The sequence below is a fragment of the Palaemon carinicauda genome, chromosome 40 (genome assembly GCF_036898095.1).
Source record: "Palaemon carinicauda isolate YSFRI2023 chromosome 40, ASM3689809v2, whole genome shotgun sequence".
In the NCBI taxonomy this organism is placed as follows: Eukaryota; Metazoa; Arthropoda; class Malacostraca; order Decapoda; family Palaemonidae; genus Palaemon; species Palaemon carinicauda.
In genome coordinates this window covers 49,898,648-49,911,790 of record NC_090764.1, presented here as the reverse complement: position 1 = coordinate 49,911,790, position 13,143 = coordinate 49,898,648, and the positions used below count along the sequence as shown (strand labels likewise).

At 40.1% G+C, this 13,143-nt stretch overlaps 1 protein-coding gene across 2 annotated transcripts in view; it reads left to right on the top strand.

The window, feature by feature from the left end:
* The window catches only part of Wwox (WW domain-containing oxidoreductase), a 111,234-nt gene extending 99,123 nt beyond the window's left edge, over nucleotides 1–12,111 (top strand). For both annotated transcript variants that reach the window (XM_068363709.1, XM_068363710.1), the window contains exons 8-9: nucleotides 6,905–7,026; nucleotides 10,773–12,111. In XM_068363709.1, coding sequence (XP_068219810.1) covers nucleotides 6,905–7,026; nucleotides 10,773–10,994 — 344 coding nt within the window. In that variant the 3' untranslated portion in view covers nucleotides 10,995–12,111. The remainder of the gene's footprint in view (nucleotides 1–6,904; nucleotides 7,027–10,772) is intronic.
* Nucleotides 12,112–13,143: the final 1,032 nt, after the last annotated feature.

Below are 13,143 nucleotides of genomic sequence, written 5' to 3'. Positions count from 1 at the left end.
AACCCGCCAGAACCAGTGCACTCCTGCCCTGGTCGAGGGGGTTGAAGGGGTCTTAAGAAGAAGGCCTTCGCGCAGTTTTCTGGAGGTTCACAGTCCCTACCCTATGGTCTAGCAAATCAGCGAAACTCCTCCCTCCGCCCTTCGTTCAGCAGAGGAAGTTTTATGAGGTAATGGAGGAGAATCTTGCAGCATTACCTTTGGATCCATCTATGGTGTCTCTGACTAAGGGCATGCCTTTTCAGAGACTTTCAACCCTACAGGTGCTTTTCTCAGCGAGCGACACCCTTAACATGGAAACGGTCACGAAGTATGCAAGCTACTTCCTTGCTTGACCTATGGCTAGGGTTGGTTGGACACCTGTTCACGACTGAGGATGGCTCCCTAGAGCAAGCTTAAAACTCCATGCCCACTTTCCTACTCTCGGGTACTAGGACATTCGAGTTCTTGGTTCACTAAGTAGTTGACTTGTGGGATAACTTGGTCATCAGGCGGCGAGATGCAGTAATTGAGAAACTCAACAAACGGGTCCCCAAGACAGAGGTAATGAGACTGCGAACCTGATTCATGGAGGGTCCATCACTTTTTAATGTCGTCAACATCGAGAGAGCGGCAGAGGGTTGGAGAAAGACCAACCAGGATTCAGTGAGGCCATACGCTCAAGCACCACCAGCCCAGCGTTCACCTCTCACTAGACCACAGGGGAGCAGTAGAAGTTTTGGGGCTCCCAGGATAGCCACAAAGAGGCCCTTTCCTACTGGAGACCAGCCCAAAAGAAGTAAGGGCTCTAGAGGAGGAAAATATCGAAGAAGTAGCGGACTTGGGTGAGCCCGCTAGGGAGGGCATTCCTCCCACTTGTCCACTGGTGGGAGGATCCCTGTAATGCCACTGTCAGTGGTGGTTGACACATGAGATCGAGGCTTGGGACGGTCTCAGTAATACATTCAGGCTATCATGTCCCGTTCACACTATCTCTCCCTCCCTTGACTCAAACATCCAGATCCATTGAGTTCTTACATGAAGGGATCTGTGAAGGAACAGGCCCACAGGGCCGAAGTCCAGACTGGAGAAGGATGTTTTCCAAGAGGGCCTGAATAGGTCCCCAGTCTTCTACAGTTGATTCTTTCTTGTAGAAAAGGCGTCTGGAGGCTGGAGATCTGTCATTGATCTCTCTGCCATGAACACATTTGTACAATAAACTCCATTCAGGAGGGAGAAGGCAGACATGATCAGACAGGCAATCAGACCAGAATACTTCATGATCACACTGGATTTGAAGGACGCATACTTCCAGATACCAGTCCATCTGTCATCAAGGAAGTATTTGAGAATCAGTGAGACAACAGGAAATACTAGTTCAATTTGCTGTGCTTTGGCATGTCAACAACACCTCAGGTTTTCACAAGGGGTTTCTCCCTAGTGTCAGCCTGGACCCACAGGATTGTGCCAGAGAAGATTTTATGTAAACTCGGGTACCTTTCAGAGTCCACTCCCTATTGTTGCTGATGTTACTAATCTGGTACCATCGGTGCCGTATGAGTTGCTGTACCTCCCCTCCATGTTTTCAGGTCCTGAAATGGTGAACATGAAGGTAGCAGCTATACCTGCAATCCAGCCCAGCTCGTGGCTAAACTACTGGTCTACAGCACTATCCCGCTTTGCGGTGACATAAAACTCAAGGGAAGAGCATACCCTTAAGTAATTTGAGGAATTATCCAGATCTAGGGTTAAAGCCATAGAATTCCTTTTACATCAGAATGTTTAAATATGGGGTTAACTGTATCCTAAAGATGCATGACTGTTTTAGCAAAATACTCTAGATAACTGTCATCCCAGACGTGTAAGCCCTGAGAAACTCAGACTTAGTAAGTTTCCCTTCTCTGTTCCCTCTTTCGGATGTAGCTATGGCTATAGAGACGGTAGAGAGGTTAAGATAAACCCCTGGGAGGACGTGGTCAGGGTGACAACACCATCCAAGCAATGAGATGCTCCAGGTAGGAGGGAGACTCCTCCACTTTCAGGATCGTTGGACCTTCGATCCCTGGGCCCACAGCCTAATCAAGAATGGACTAGGATGGAAATGGAACAGATCTCCACCTTCTTTTCCTCAGTTCTTCCAATACTCCACCCCTTTACTGGAAGAATATACCTTAGAACTCTTGAACAAAAAGGTTATAAGGAAAGCAAAGTCCATCAAATTCCAGGGAAGGCTGTTCTGTGTTCCCAAGAAGGACTCGGACAAACTCAGAGTCATTCTAGACTTGTCGCCACTCAACAATTTCATCGAGAACAACAAGTTCAGGATGCTAACCCTTCAACACATAAGGACCCTGTTACCGAAAGGGGCGTACACAGTCTCAATAGACCTGGCAGATGCTTACTGGCACCTTCCAGTCAGTCGCCCCCTCTCCTCCTACCTAGGATTCAAGTTACAGAAGACAAAGTATGTCTTCAGAGCCATGCCCTTCGGACTAAACATAGCCCCAAGGATCTTCACAAAACTTGTGTACGCAGTCGTACAACAGCTACGCCTAGAAGGCGTTCAGGTAGCCTCATACCTGGACAACTGGCTGGTGTAGGCAGCATCCGAGACTGCTTGTCTGCAAGCATCCAAGAAAGTGATCCAGTTCCTGGAACATCTTGGATTCAAGATCAACTTCAAGAAGTCTCACCTTTCTCCAGGTCAAGAGTTTCAAAGGCTGGGAATCCATTGGAACTTGCAGTCACACCGTCTCTCCATTCCACCAAAGAAGAGGAGAGAGATCGCGGGTTCTGTCAAGAGACTACTGAAATCCAACAGGATCTCAAGATGTCAACAGGAAAGAGTACTGGGCTCTCTCCAGTTTGCACCAGTAACAGACCCAGTGTTAAGAGCACAGCTGAAAGATGCGTCAGGAGTCTGGAGAAGATACGCATCAAACGCTCAAAGAGATCTACAGAGACTGGTACCGACCTTACTACGATCGCTTCTCAAGCTGTGGTTGAAGGTCAAGAACCTAGCAAGGACTGTTCCCTTACAACCACCTCCCCCATCGGTAATCATCCACACGGATGCCTCGACTGAAGGATGGGGAGGTCATTCCCATCAAAGGAAAGCTCAAGGGACCTGGTCATCCCTGTTCAAGACCTTTCACATCAACATTCTGGAGGCCATGGCAGTCCTTCTGACGTTGAAGAAGCTATCCCCTCACAGACTAGCCCACATCAGGATGGTCTTGGACAGCGAATTGGTAGTGAGATGTCTGAACCGACAAGGCTCGAGATCGCCCTACATCAATCACGTGATGCTGGCCATCTTTCGCTTGGCAAGAAAGAAAAGATGGCACTTATCGGCAGTTCACCTACAAGGGTTCCGCAATGTGACGGCGGACGCTCTATCCAGGCTAAAGCCGATAGAGTCAGAATGGTCCCTAGATGCAGACTCATTCTCCTTCATCTTGGAAAAAGTCCCAGAACTGCAGATCGACCTCTTCGCAACGAGCGACAACAAGAAACTGCCTCGATATGTAGCCCCGTACGAGGACCCTCGGGCAGAGGCAATGTCCCTCGATTGGAACAGATGGATTCACATCTACCTGTTCCCACCAACAAATCTCCTGCTGAAGGTCCTCAACAAGCTGAGATCCTTCAAGGGAACAGCAGCAGTGGTGGCCTCCAAGTGGCCCAAGAGCACCTGGTTCCCTCTGGTGTTAGAACTGAAGTTGAGGCTGTTTCCTCTACCAAACCCAGTTCTATCCCAACTGGTTCAGAAGTCGACTGTCTTCGCTTCATCTCAGAGAACCCAAAACCTTCATCTCATGATTTTCTCGCCTTAGCAGTCAAGAAAAGATTTGGGATCTTGAAAGACAGTATCGACTTTTTAGAAGAATACAAGTCAAAGTCAACCAGAAGACAATATGAATCGTCTTGGAAGAAGTGGGTCGCTTTTTTCAAAGCCAAAAAACCAACAGATATCTCGATAGACTTCTGCCTGTCCTTCTTCATCCACCTTCACGAGCAAGGCTTGGCTTCCACTACGATAACTACGTGTAAGTCAGCTTTGACTAGACCTCTTCTATACCCATTCCAGGTGGACCTGTCGAACGAAATCTTCAACAAGATTCCGAAGGCATGCGCTAGACTTAAACCAGCAGCCCCTCCGAAGCCCATTTCATGGTCTCTGAACAAAGTCTTGCACTACGCTTCGAACTTGAACAACGAAAATTGCTCTCTAAAGGATCTAACACAAAAAGTGATATTTTTGTTCGCTATAGCCTCAGGGGCTAGAGTTAGTGAAATACTAGCCCTATCAAGAGACGAGGGCCATATTCAGTTCACAGAAGTGGGAGAACTGAATCTTTTTCCCGATCCTACCTTTCTCGCCAAAAACGAGCTACCCACCAAAATGTGGGGTCCCTGGAGAATTTGCCCTCTAAAGAAAGATGTCTCTCTATGTCCAGTAGAGTGTCTAAATGTCCATCTTCGAAGAACTTCAGACTTCAAGGGAGGACAGCTCTTCAAAGGCGAAACCTCAGGATCAAACTTATCCCTGAAACAACTGAGGGCGAAGCTCATCTACTTCATTTGCAGAGCGGGTCCTGACAGTACACCTACAGGTCATGATTTGAGAAAGATTGCTTCCTCGCTGAACTTTTTTCAGCATGTGGACTTTGAGAAACTCCGCTCATACACGGGTTGGAAATCCTCTAGAGTCTTCTATAAACATTATGCGAAGCAAGTGCACGAGCTAAAACACTTTGTGGTGGCGGCAGGTAGTGTTGTAAAACCTGTCGTCTAGTGCTGCGATGAACAGTGTACTGTTTGAGACTTTTTACAGTTTGGGTGAAAAGATATTAACACCTTTCAGTGTAACACTTTTTATTAAGGATCACCCTGGTGCCCCTAGGACTGTTCTTTATAGGTGTAGAATCAAACCAATAACACCAGTGCCATGTGTACACTTATACACAGTGTTGAAATTCATCCAACATTTACAGTGAAATTATCTTAATAATTTTACAATGATTTTGAGTGACTATGTGTACTAATATATTACTTCCCTTACAGGTGATAAATATATATATACTGTATGTACCTTTAGAATGTTGGCTGTACAGTATATGATTCTATTTTAATACATTAGTTGTTACATTTATGTTGTCTCTACAAATAAATGAAGAAAATCTATTTGCGTCTTATTCGCCCCAAAAGTAGCTGAATAAAATTACAGTTTCTTACTTACTTTCCTCAAAATAAGGTAAACGCTTGAAGGTGTCAATACAAGTGAACATAATTATAGTAAGATAATTACATTTGTTCCGATACATATACAAACCTTTTCACTTCTATAGTCAAAGTTGACAATTTCCCTGCAGGGGCAGGAAGCCCTAAGATTGTTCCATGCTTAGCGGATATGACGAATAACGGTACCATCATATATTAGGTGGTCTGGGTGACCATATAGAAGCTGACCCCAGGTTAAGGCACGTATACAAACCCACAGATATAGTACTTTCAAGTAATTCTCTGGTAAGCTTCCATCAGGACGACATGGCTTGAGCCTAAAAAACGGATTTTGAAGCAAAGTGAAAAATCTATTTTTGGGTGAGATGGCTATGTCGTCCTGATGGACCCGCCCTTCTTTTCTAAGAAAAGGAGTGTACATACGTAACAATCCCTACCCGATACTACTCTATCTGTAGCCATCCATGTTTAATTGCAACAAGGAATGGGTTGCCATGTTGGGCACTTTAGTAGTACAGGAAGGGGATCCACCGGGTAACCTTGATGACGGCTCCCCTTCAATTTCGCCACTCTTCCTCTTCAGAGCGAAAACTTTATTCGGGGTGAAGATTGCCATGTTTCGTATCAAGAAATACGTCCCCTGATATTATGCGATATCCTTAAGAAAATTTTTAAGGATGCTCGCGCCAGGAGTTAGAATTCTGGAGACCTGTGGTCAATTCTCTGGGAGTATCAGTGTAGCTAAATATCCCTTAGAAAGCTGCCTAAAGGAACCTTCCATCAGGACGACATGGCCATCTCACCCAAAAATTGATTTTTCGCTTTGCTTCAAAATCCGTTTTAATTGGTTGATTAGAGTTGTTGTGAAGGTAATTGGACCACCCAGGCAATACACACGGTTACGTTTATCATGTACTAAAACATGTAGATGTAAGTAGTATAGCGTTAGGAAATTATCTGGAATGATATAGATTTTTTTTTTCATTTACAAATGAATAATTTTTGCTTGTTTTTTTTAAGACAATTTCATTCCAGAACCTTTCACCATTGTGTTCCCTTCTCAGCCACTGTTTTTTTTCATAGTAGAAGTTTTTATTTTTTAATCTTTCTAATAAGTTATTTATCATATTTTTTTTCTCCCACACTATATCCTGTTGTCAGATTTAAAAAAAATATAATGTTTTCCTTTCACGTAATGTTCTGTTATTTTACTTATATCCTGCAAGTTTAAGGCAGGATAAATAAAAGGAGGAAGTAAGGTTCTAGCTGGGTCCCCTTGCCCAGTATAAATCAAGAGGTGGTGCCCAGTGCTCCGTTCTCTTGACCTGTTACCTAGATTTTTGGGTATTCCACTGTTGTATATTTTTTTTTTTTTGTGTAGTGAATGTTTGGTTGTGGTTGGCATTCGGACACTAGGCAGTTTGGATGCTACCTCTGGCCACCGTCCGCAAACTATTCTGTAGTCACAATAGCATAGACATGAGAAACTGGTAAAACCACCAAGCAATATCATTAAAAGGTGATTTTTTTATGAGTTACTGTTTTTTGATACAATAAGGAAACATGTTTTTCCAAAAAGCTCCATAGAAATAGATTTATATGCAGTACTATTTGAGGGTACTTTATTTAACTTGAATTTACAGTTTTTCCATATTATTTACTCATGGTTTTTGCACTGTTTCAGGTGAGAAAGGGATCAATTGCTATGGAGTCCACCCTGGAAATGCATTGTCTACTTACCTTACCCGTCATTGGTTAGCAATACGAATACTGCATGCAGTAGTACGTCCTTTTACTAAATCCATGGTAAGATATTTGTTATTTTCTTGTGCTGGAATTCTTATTGAAGAATATTAACAGTAGTAAAGTATAGAGGAGTAAAAGCATTCATTATATGCCCTGGGAGCTCTTGTAACTTTGAAAATATATCCCAAGAAAAACAGAATTCTAGTGATAAAATTTTTTGCTGTGATACTTACCTCTAGGTCATATGGCTAACGTAAGCTTTTTGACTTCAAGACCAAAAATATATTTATTTCTTTCCATGCCTTACACCCTTCCCTCCTGGAACTATCCAGCGTAGAAATTTTGCGTGAGTTTTCTGGCCTGAAACCTGGCTTATTGGTTCAGGACCTCCCCTTACTTCCTGGTTCTCACAATATTGAAGGCAACATAGACTTCTGGGCAAAGACATAAACCCACTTGAAGTGGGTAAGAGAGATGGACATAATGTGACTTGGTGGTTAGTATCAAAATAATAAGTTTTATTAAAATCCTTTTTTTAACTTAATATTACCAATGGGTTACGTTGCTGACTGCCATACTATCTCAATGTGGTGGTTGGAAGTTGGTAATCACAAAACTATATTCTTAAAATCTGAAACCTGACTCAACCTGGTATCCAAACACTCCCATAACTTACCTCTGATGGTTGTCAAGGTAATGAATAAAATCTAATAATAAATCTTTCCCAACCAAAACACTCCATTGGAAAGCAAATGTTATCCATAACCATTATCTATCAAAATCCACTGCCAATAGGTTAATTCAAGAAAATTTCCATAAAGATAAAGTATAAAAAGATAAAAGGAACTTCCAAGATCTGAGGCATTCTTTTTAAGAATACCACCATCTTTTTATTTTCCCATCTCTATCACAAACGTTTTATTCGTAAATAGTATTTTAATGATCAAATTAAGGCTACATTCCAAAATATATAAGGTTAATTTTCTTGTGCCCAATTCTTAGAATCATTATATGTTATCACTAACAAGCTACAAATCTAGGTCAGCTTGACCCTAAAACCTGTCATGCAATTTCAAGACTTAGCTGCAATACTATATGTCATTCAGGAAATTCTGTCAGATTGTATTGTAAGATACCCTAGGATGTTACAAATCTGTTATGTCAGTGGGACCTTATCATATAGAACAAAGGTAATGGCCAAGCATGTTATAAAACCATTAAGAAATTATAAAGAAATTTCAACTAGAATGTGATATTGACCTTTGAAGTTTCATAATATAATAAACTTCATGAAAGTGAAATTTTATAAAGCTTTTTATTTATCTACACCAAATAATATCTTATTTCCCCTTTACAAATTAAGAAATTATCCAAATCCAAGTCTACATCTTTATATAAAAAAAAAAGACCTAAGAAAAACTAATCTCTGTAAAATGCTCCAAAAAAATATCTACCTTTCTTTACGCTGAAGAAGATACATTTTCTCTAGGCCCTGTGGTAGCTGCTTAGCAAGTGTTATAGCTACCTTTGCTTCCTCATAGGATTATTATCAGTTGTTCAAGGACTGTGGTTACAATTCTAAAGGTTTAAAGATTGCTCATGAATGGCAGAGGTAAGGGACATTGACATTGCCCTAGCAAGTAGAACAATACCCTAGAGACTAACCATATATTATATGATCAGTGCCCAAGCTAAGTCCAGGAGGGCCAGGCAATGGCTGCTGATGACTCAACAGATATACCTATAGGCTCCCCCCCCAACCTTAGCTCTCAAAGATGGTAAGGTTGCAGACACTAAAGGCACTAACGAGTCTGAGCTGGACTCGAACTCCCGTCTGGCAAATACCAGGCAGAGACATTACCAATCAAGCCACAACAGGTTTAATGGAAAGAATGGCTGGCCTTTTCTTTTCTTCATCTTCCCCTCTTTTGGGGTACAGCATATGTTTTTCCTTTTAGCTGGAACTTGTTAACTTCTGGTAAGCCCCATTTAGCTTGTAGTCAGTGTATTTGTTTATATATCTTGTTATGTCCCCCATGATCCTTAAGAGTGTGAGATGGGGTCTGGGTAAATCGCAGTGTGTATATTTACAAACCTAATGCTTATATTTTGCCTAGACGGTGACACAATGATATTCTTACACTCACTTTCCACAGGCTGTCAACATCCTGGCAGTGTCAAGCCACTGGTTCACAAGGGGTTGAGATGCTAATATCACGCATTTCCATGCTCAGATGAAGCTATCCTGGGTAAAATCATTCCAGCCAGTTGAAAAGAATACATCCATTCACCATAGGGTGAGTCTCCTATGTAAAGAACGAGGTTTTATATTTGTGTCTGTACAAATGACAGAGTTGGAAGTAATTTGTATTTTTTCTATCTATACAAGCTTGAGATCTTTACACAAATGTTACCCATCATTACCTACCCCCAGAGGTCCTGTCTGCAGTCAAATTGGAGTTGTAGCGAGTGAGTGGGAGGACTGTGCTTCCCAGCTACCCACTGGTAACAACCGATACGATTTTTGACACCTCTTTAATAGTTTTTATAGCCATGTTCCAGCTTGCACTGTTATCTTCTCTTATGTAAAGAACTCAGGTTTGTATTGTCATGAAAAATACAGATTACTTCCAAATTTGTCATATTTAGCCATCCAATCCGAGTCTTCATTCCAATATTTCCCATGGCTGATATCTCTCTCACCCCCTACATGTCATGAATTCATGGCAGCTCGGGAAGAAGCTGTGCATAGTTGGCACATGAGAGGGGCCGAGCATTGGTCAAAGCACTCTAAGCACCTACCACCACTTGCAGTTGGATACCATTTAAGTATCCAAAACCAGACCAGTCCTCACTTGACCAAATGCAATTTCAAGAGTTAGCTGCAATGCTATATGTCATCCAGTCAATGGGATGTAGTATTGTGGCTTTGTGGATTCCACGCTCCTACCACTAACTTTACCCGATTTTCCCACAATCTTCATCGCCGTAGGTCATAGTGCCTTGCTCCCGCATATGTGTCTCTGAACCACTTGATGTACCTAGACATCCTTGTCATTCCACCCCTCAACCATCATGACATGCTGACTATGTAATGAGTTATTTTTCTTAATTACTTGGTGCTCACCAGTTGACATAATGGTGCTAACTATATATGGACTGTATGCTGCCAAACAGTGAATTTACTGATATTCCCAGTCTTATTAACCACATACAGTATTTATAACTGTGCACCTTGGTCACATAATTATATCAGTCTTCACTACCTTAATTTTATACATTTCACCTTACTGTAGAATTTTGAGGAGAAAAAGGGTTATGATCCTTTATACGTATCTCTCCTCTCTTTAAACCCCATCTTACTAGAAAGAGTAACATTGTTTTACCTGTTTCAGATGACTGTTGACATTGTTTGATATAATAATGAATAGAGCAAACAAACAAACGGTTCTTCTTTAGTTGTTGATAGAAAATTTGACAACTCAAAAGGGGTCAATTACAGTACGTAATATTCATCTACAAATTATGAATGTACTGTAGTTAAATTGGGGAATTGACCTCATTGATTGATGCTCCCTAATTGGCTAACCTATGGCTTTTATATATGAAACAAAAAGCTTTGTAATAGATTTTTATATGGTAGAATAACTTTTATTCTCAAGCTAGGAAGATTTGATAGGTTGAACTTAACTTTTCTTTAAAGTAGCATTAATGATGATAATATTGTTTTTATTGTTTCTTAATGTTTCTTTTAAAATGCTAGAAAGCTAAGTACTGTACAGAAAATTTATCCTTTTTTTTCACAGCAACAGGCATGTGCTTCAGTAATCTACTGTGCAGCAAGCAACGATATTTCAAGATATGGAGGTATATACGTCAATAACTGTGTACCATGTTTACCTTCAGAGAAAGCTCTGGATGGTATTATGTCAAATCGTTTATGGATAACTTCGCTTACAATGATTGAAAAAGTCTTAGGCCAGAGAGCTTTCACAACACAGACATGTGACGTGAACATTGAAAATTAAGCATGAATTGGCTGATGCAATATTTAGAGAACAGTGTAAAATTTATGAAACATTCAAGTCTTGAGAGTGATATCCTATACAGTATACAATACTGTGGTACATTTACAAAGTGGAATTTTGGTGTATTTATTCATCCTTAAATACAAATGTATCTTTTTTCTCATTTGTAGAGCTAATTCCTAGAAATATTTTTCTTACATGTATCTGTTTTAGAAGACTGTTGCATTTGTTGCAAATGTACAAAAGTCAGGCTGGTCAAAATTCAGGTATAGTGTAATTTAATGAAAATATAATAAGTCACTAAGCTTTTACTTCAGTATTTCACGATTTACCAAGTTTGTTGATCAATTTATCGCTTCAAATAATTTTTTCATCACTGGATTTCAAAATGTTGTTATGCCTCCAAAGCAGACCTGATAAATCCAGGCCTCTTGTGGTGCCCATTAGAAACATCCCTACCTGGCGACCTACTGGACCTACTCATGCTCAATAGTTTCTTGTAGTTTTTGAAAACTGGTTAACTGGCTCTTTATGTCAGAATTTAAGGAATATTGCGAGGAAAAGAAACTTCTTATTAAAGTTATGTTAATCTTAGATAATGCACCTAAACATCTCAGCTATCTAAATGACCTGAACCCAAATGTGAATGTTGTGTTTTGCAACCAAATACTACGTCTCTCATTTACCCTGTGGAACAAAGTATTACAACTCTAGTCAAGCGGTACTATCTACGACTTACCTTACATCAGGCAGTTGATGCTACGTTGGAAGATGACTGAATGAACATTCAGAATTTTATAGAAGGCCTACAATATTTATCAGGTAGTATTAAACATCAGTGCTTCCTAGACCAAAATTACTCAAACAGCAGTGAATGGTGTGTAGAAGAAACTGCACCTAAAATTTGTTCATGATTTCAAAGGTTTTGATGTATCGTTACAAGATATATCAAAGAATTGGTTATCCCTCAGTAGGGAATTTGAGATTGGGTTAGAAAAAGATTTTGAAGAGTTGACTGATGCTCACAAGCAACCACTAACTAACAAGCATTGTTGGAGTAAAAGGAGTAAGAGAAAATGGACAAAAGTTTCCCTGACCCAGACCTAAGGAAATTCAAGCTTAACGAAATGCAGCATACTTTTCATTATTTGTTAAATTGTCTCTCAATAATTGAGTGTACCAGGATCCTATGACCAAACATTTTTCAAAAGTATCTAATGGTGTTGAAGATTTGTTCCTTCCCTATAGGACAATTTTTGACAAGAGAAGGAACATTATCCAACAAAATATAGATCAGTTCCTAGTAAGAGTTGAAAAATGAGCTGATGCCGAAGAACCACCACCATTGATGTCATATTTCACAGAAAAGAAACCTCATATATCAGCTTCCTTATCACCAACAACCACATTGGTGTCATCCTTCTCTATTAACTAGTTTAGAGCTTCGAACTCCACCTTCTTTTGTGTCCAATAAGCAGAAGAGATGCCAAGTTTAAGGTAAAGTGACTAATTTAATGTATGTAGATATTATAGCAGTTTGTCTGCTTTTGTTAAATAGTAGCAGGTTGTAAGTATCTTTTTGAAAATTGTGTTATCATATTGGACATATAAGTCACTTTATAGGGTGAGATTCCAACTTAATCAAGAAATTATACAGATGACAAGGTATTACTGTTCAATTGCTGACCACTCAAGAATTTGAGAGGTTCAAGAAAATACCTACCTACCTGGGGATATTTTTTTCTCGTATGATTTTAAGGGTATCTGGTGAATTTTGTGGGCTGCAATAGATAGCATATTTGTTTTAACAAATTTAAAAAAAGAAAAAAAAAAGTTACATGTTTAACAAGGAGAGTGCCAGTACATATCTCTCCCTTTACACCACATTTCAGAGGGTACTCATCTAAAAGTGTTATATAATATGATGCTCTTGTTTTTGTATCAACATGGAGTAATCTTCCCATTTAAAATTTTGGGTGGGAACCAAGTTTTTCCGAATGTCTGAAGGATTTTTATTTTATTTATCATATCAAAAGCTTTCAAAGTCATAAATGTAATGCATCCTAGGCATTTTTCATGCAGATGTATGACTTAAGAAATCTTGTTTACTGTATAAGATGGAATCCATGTCACATTTCAAGATATTGTA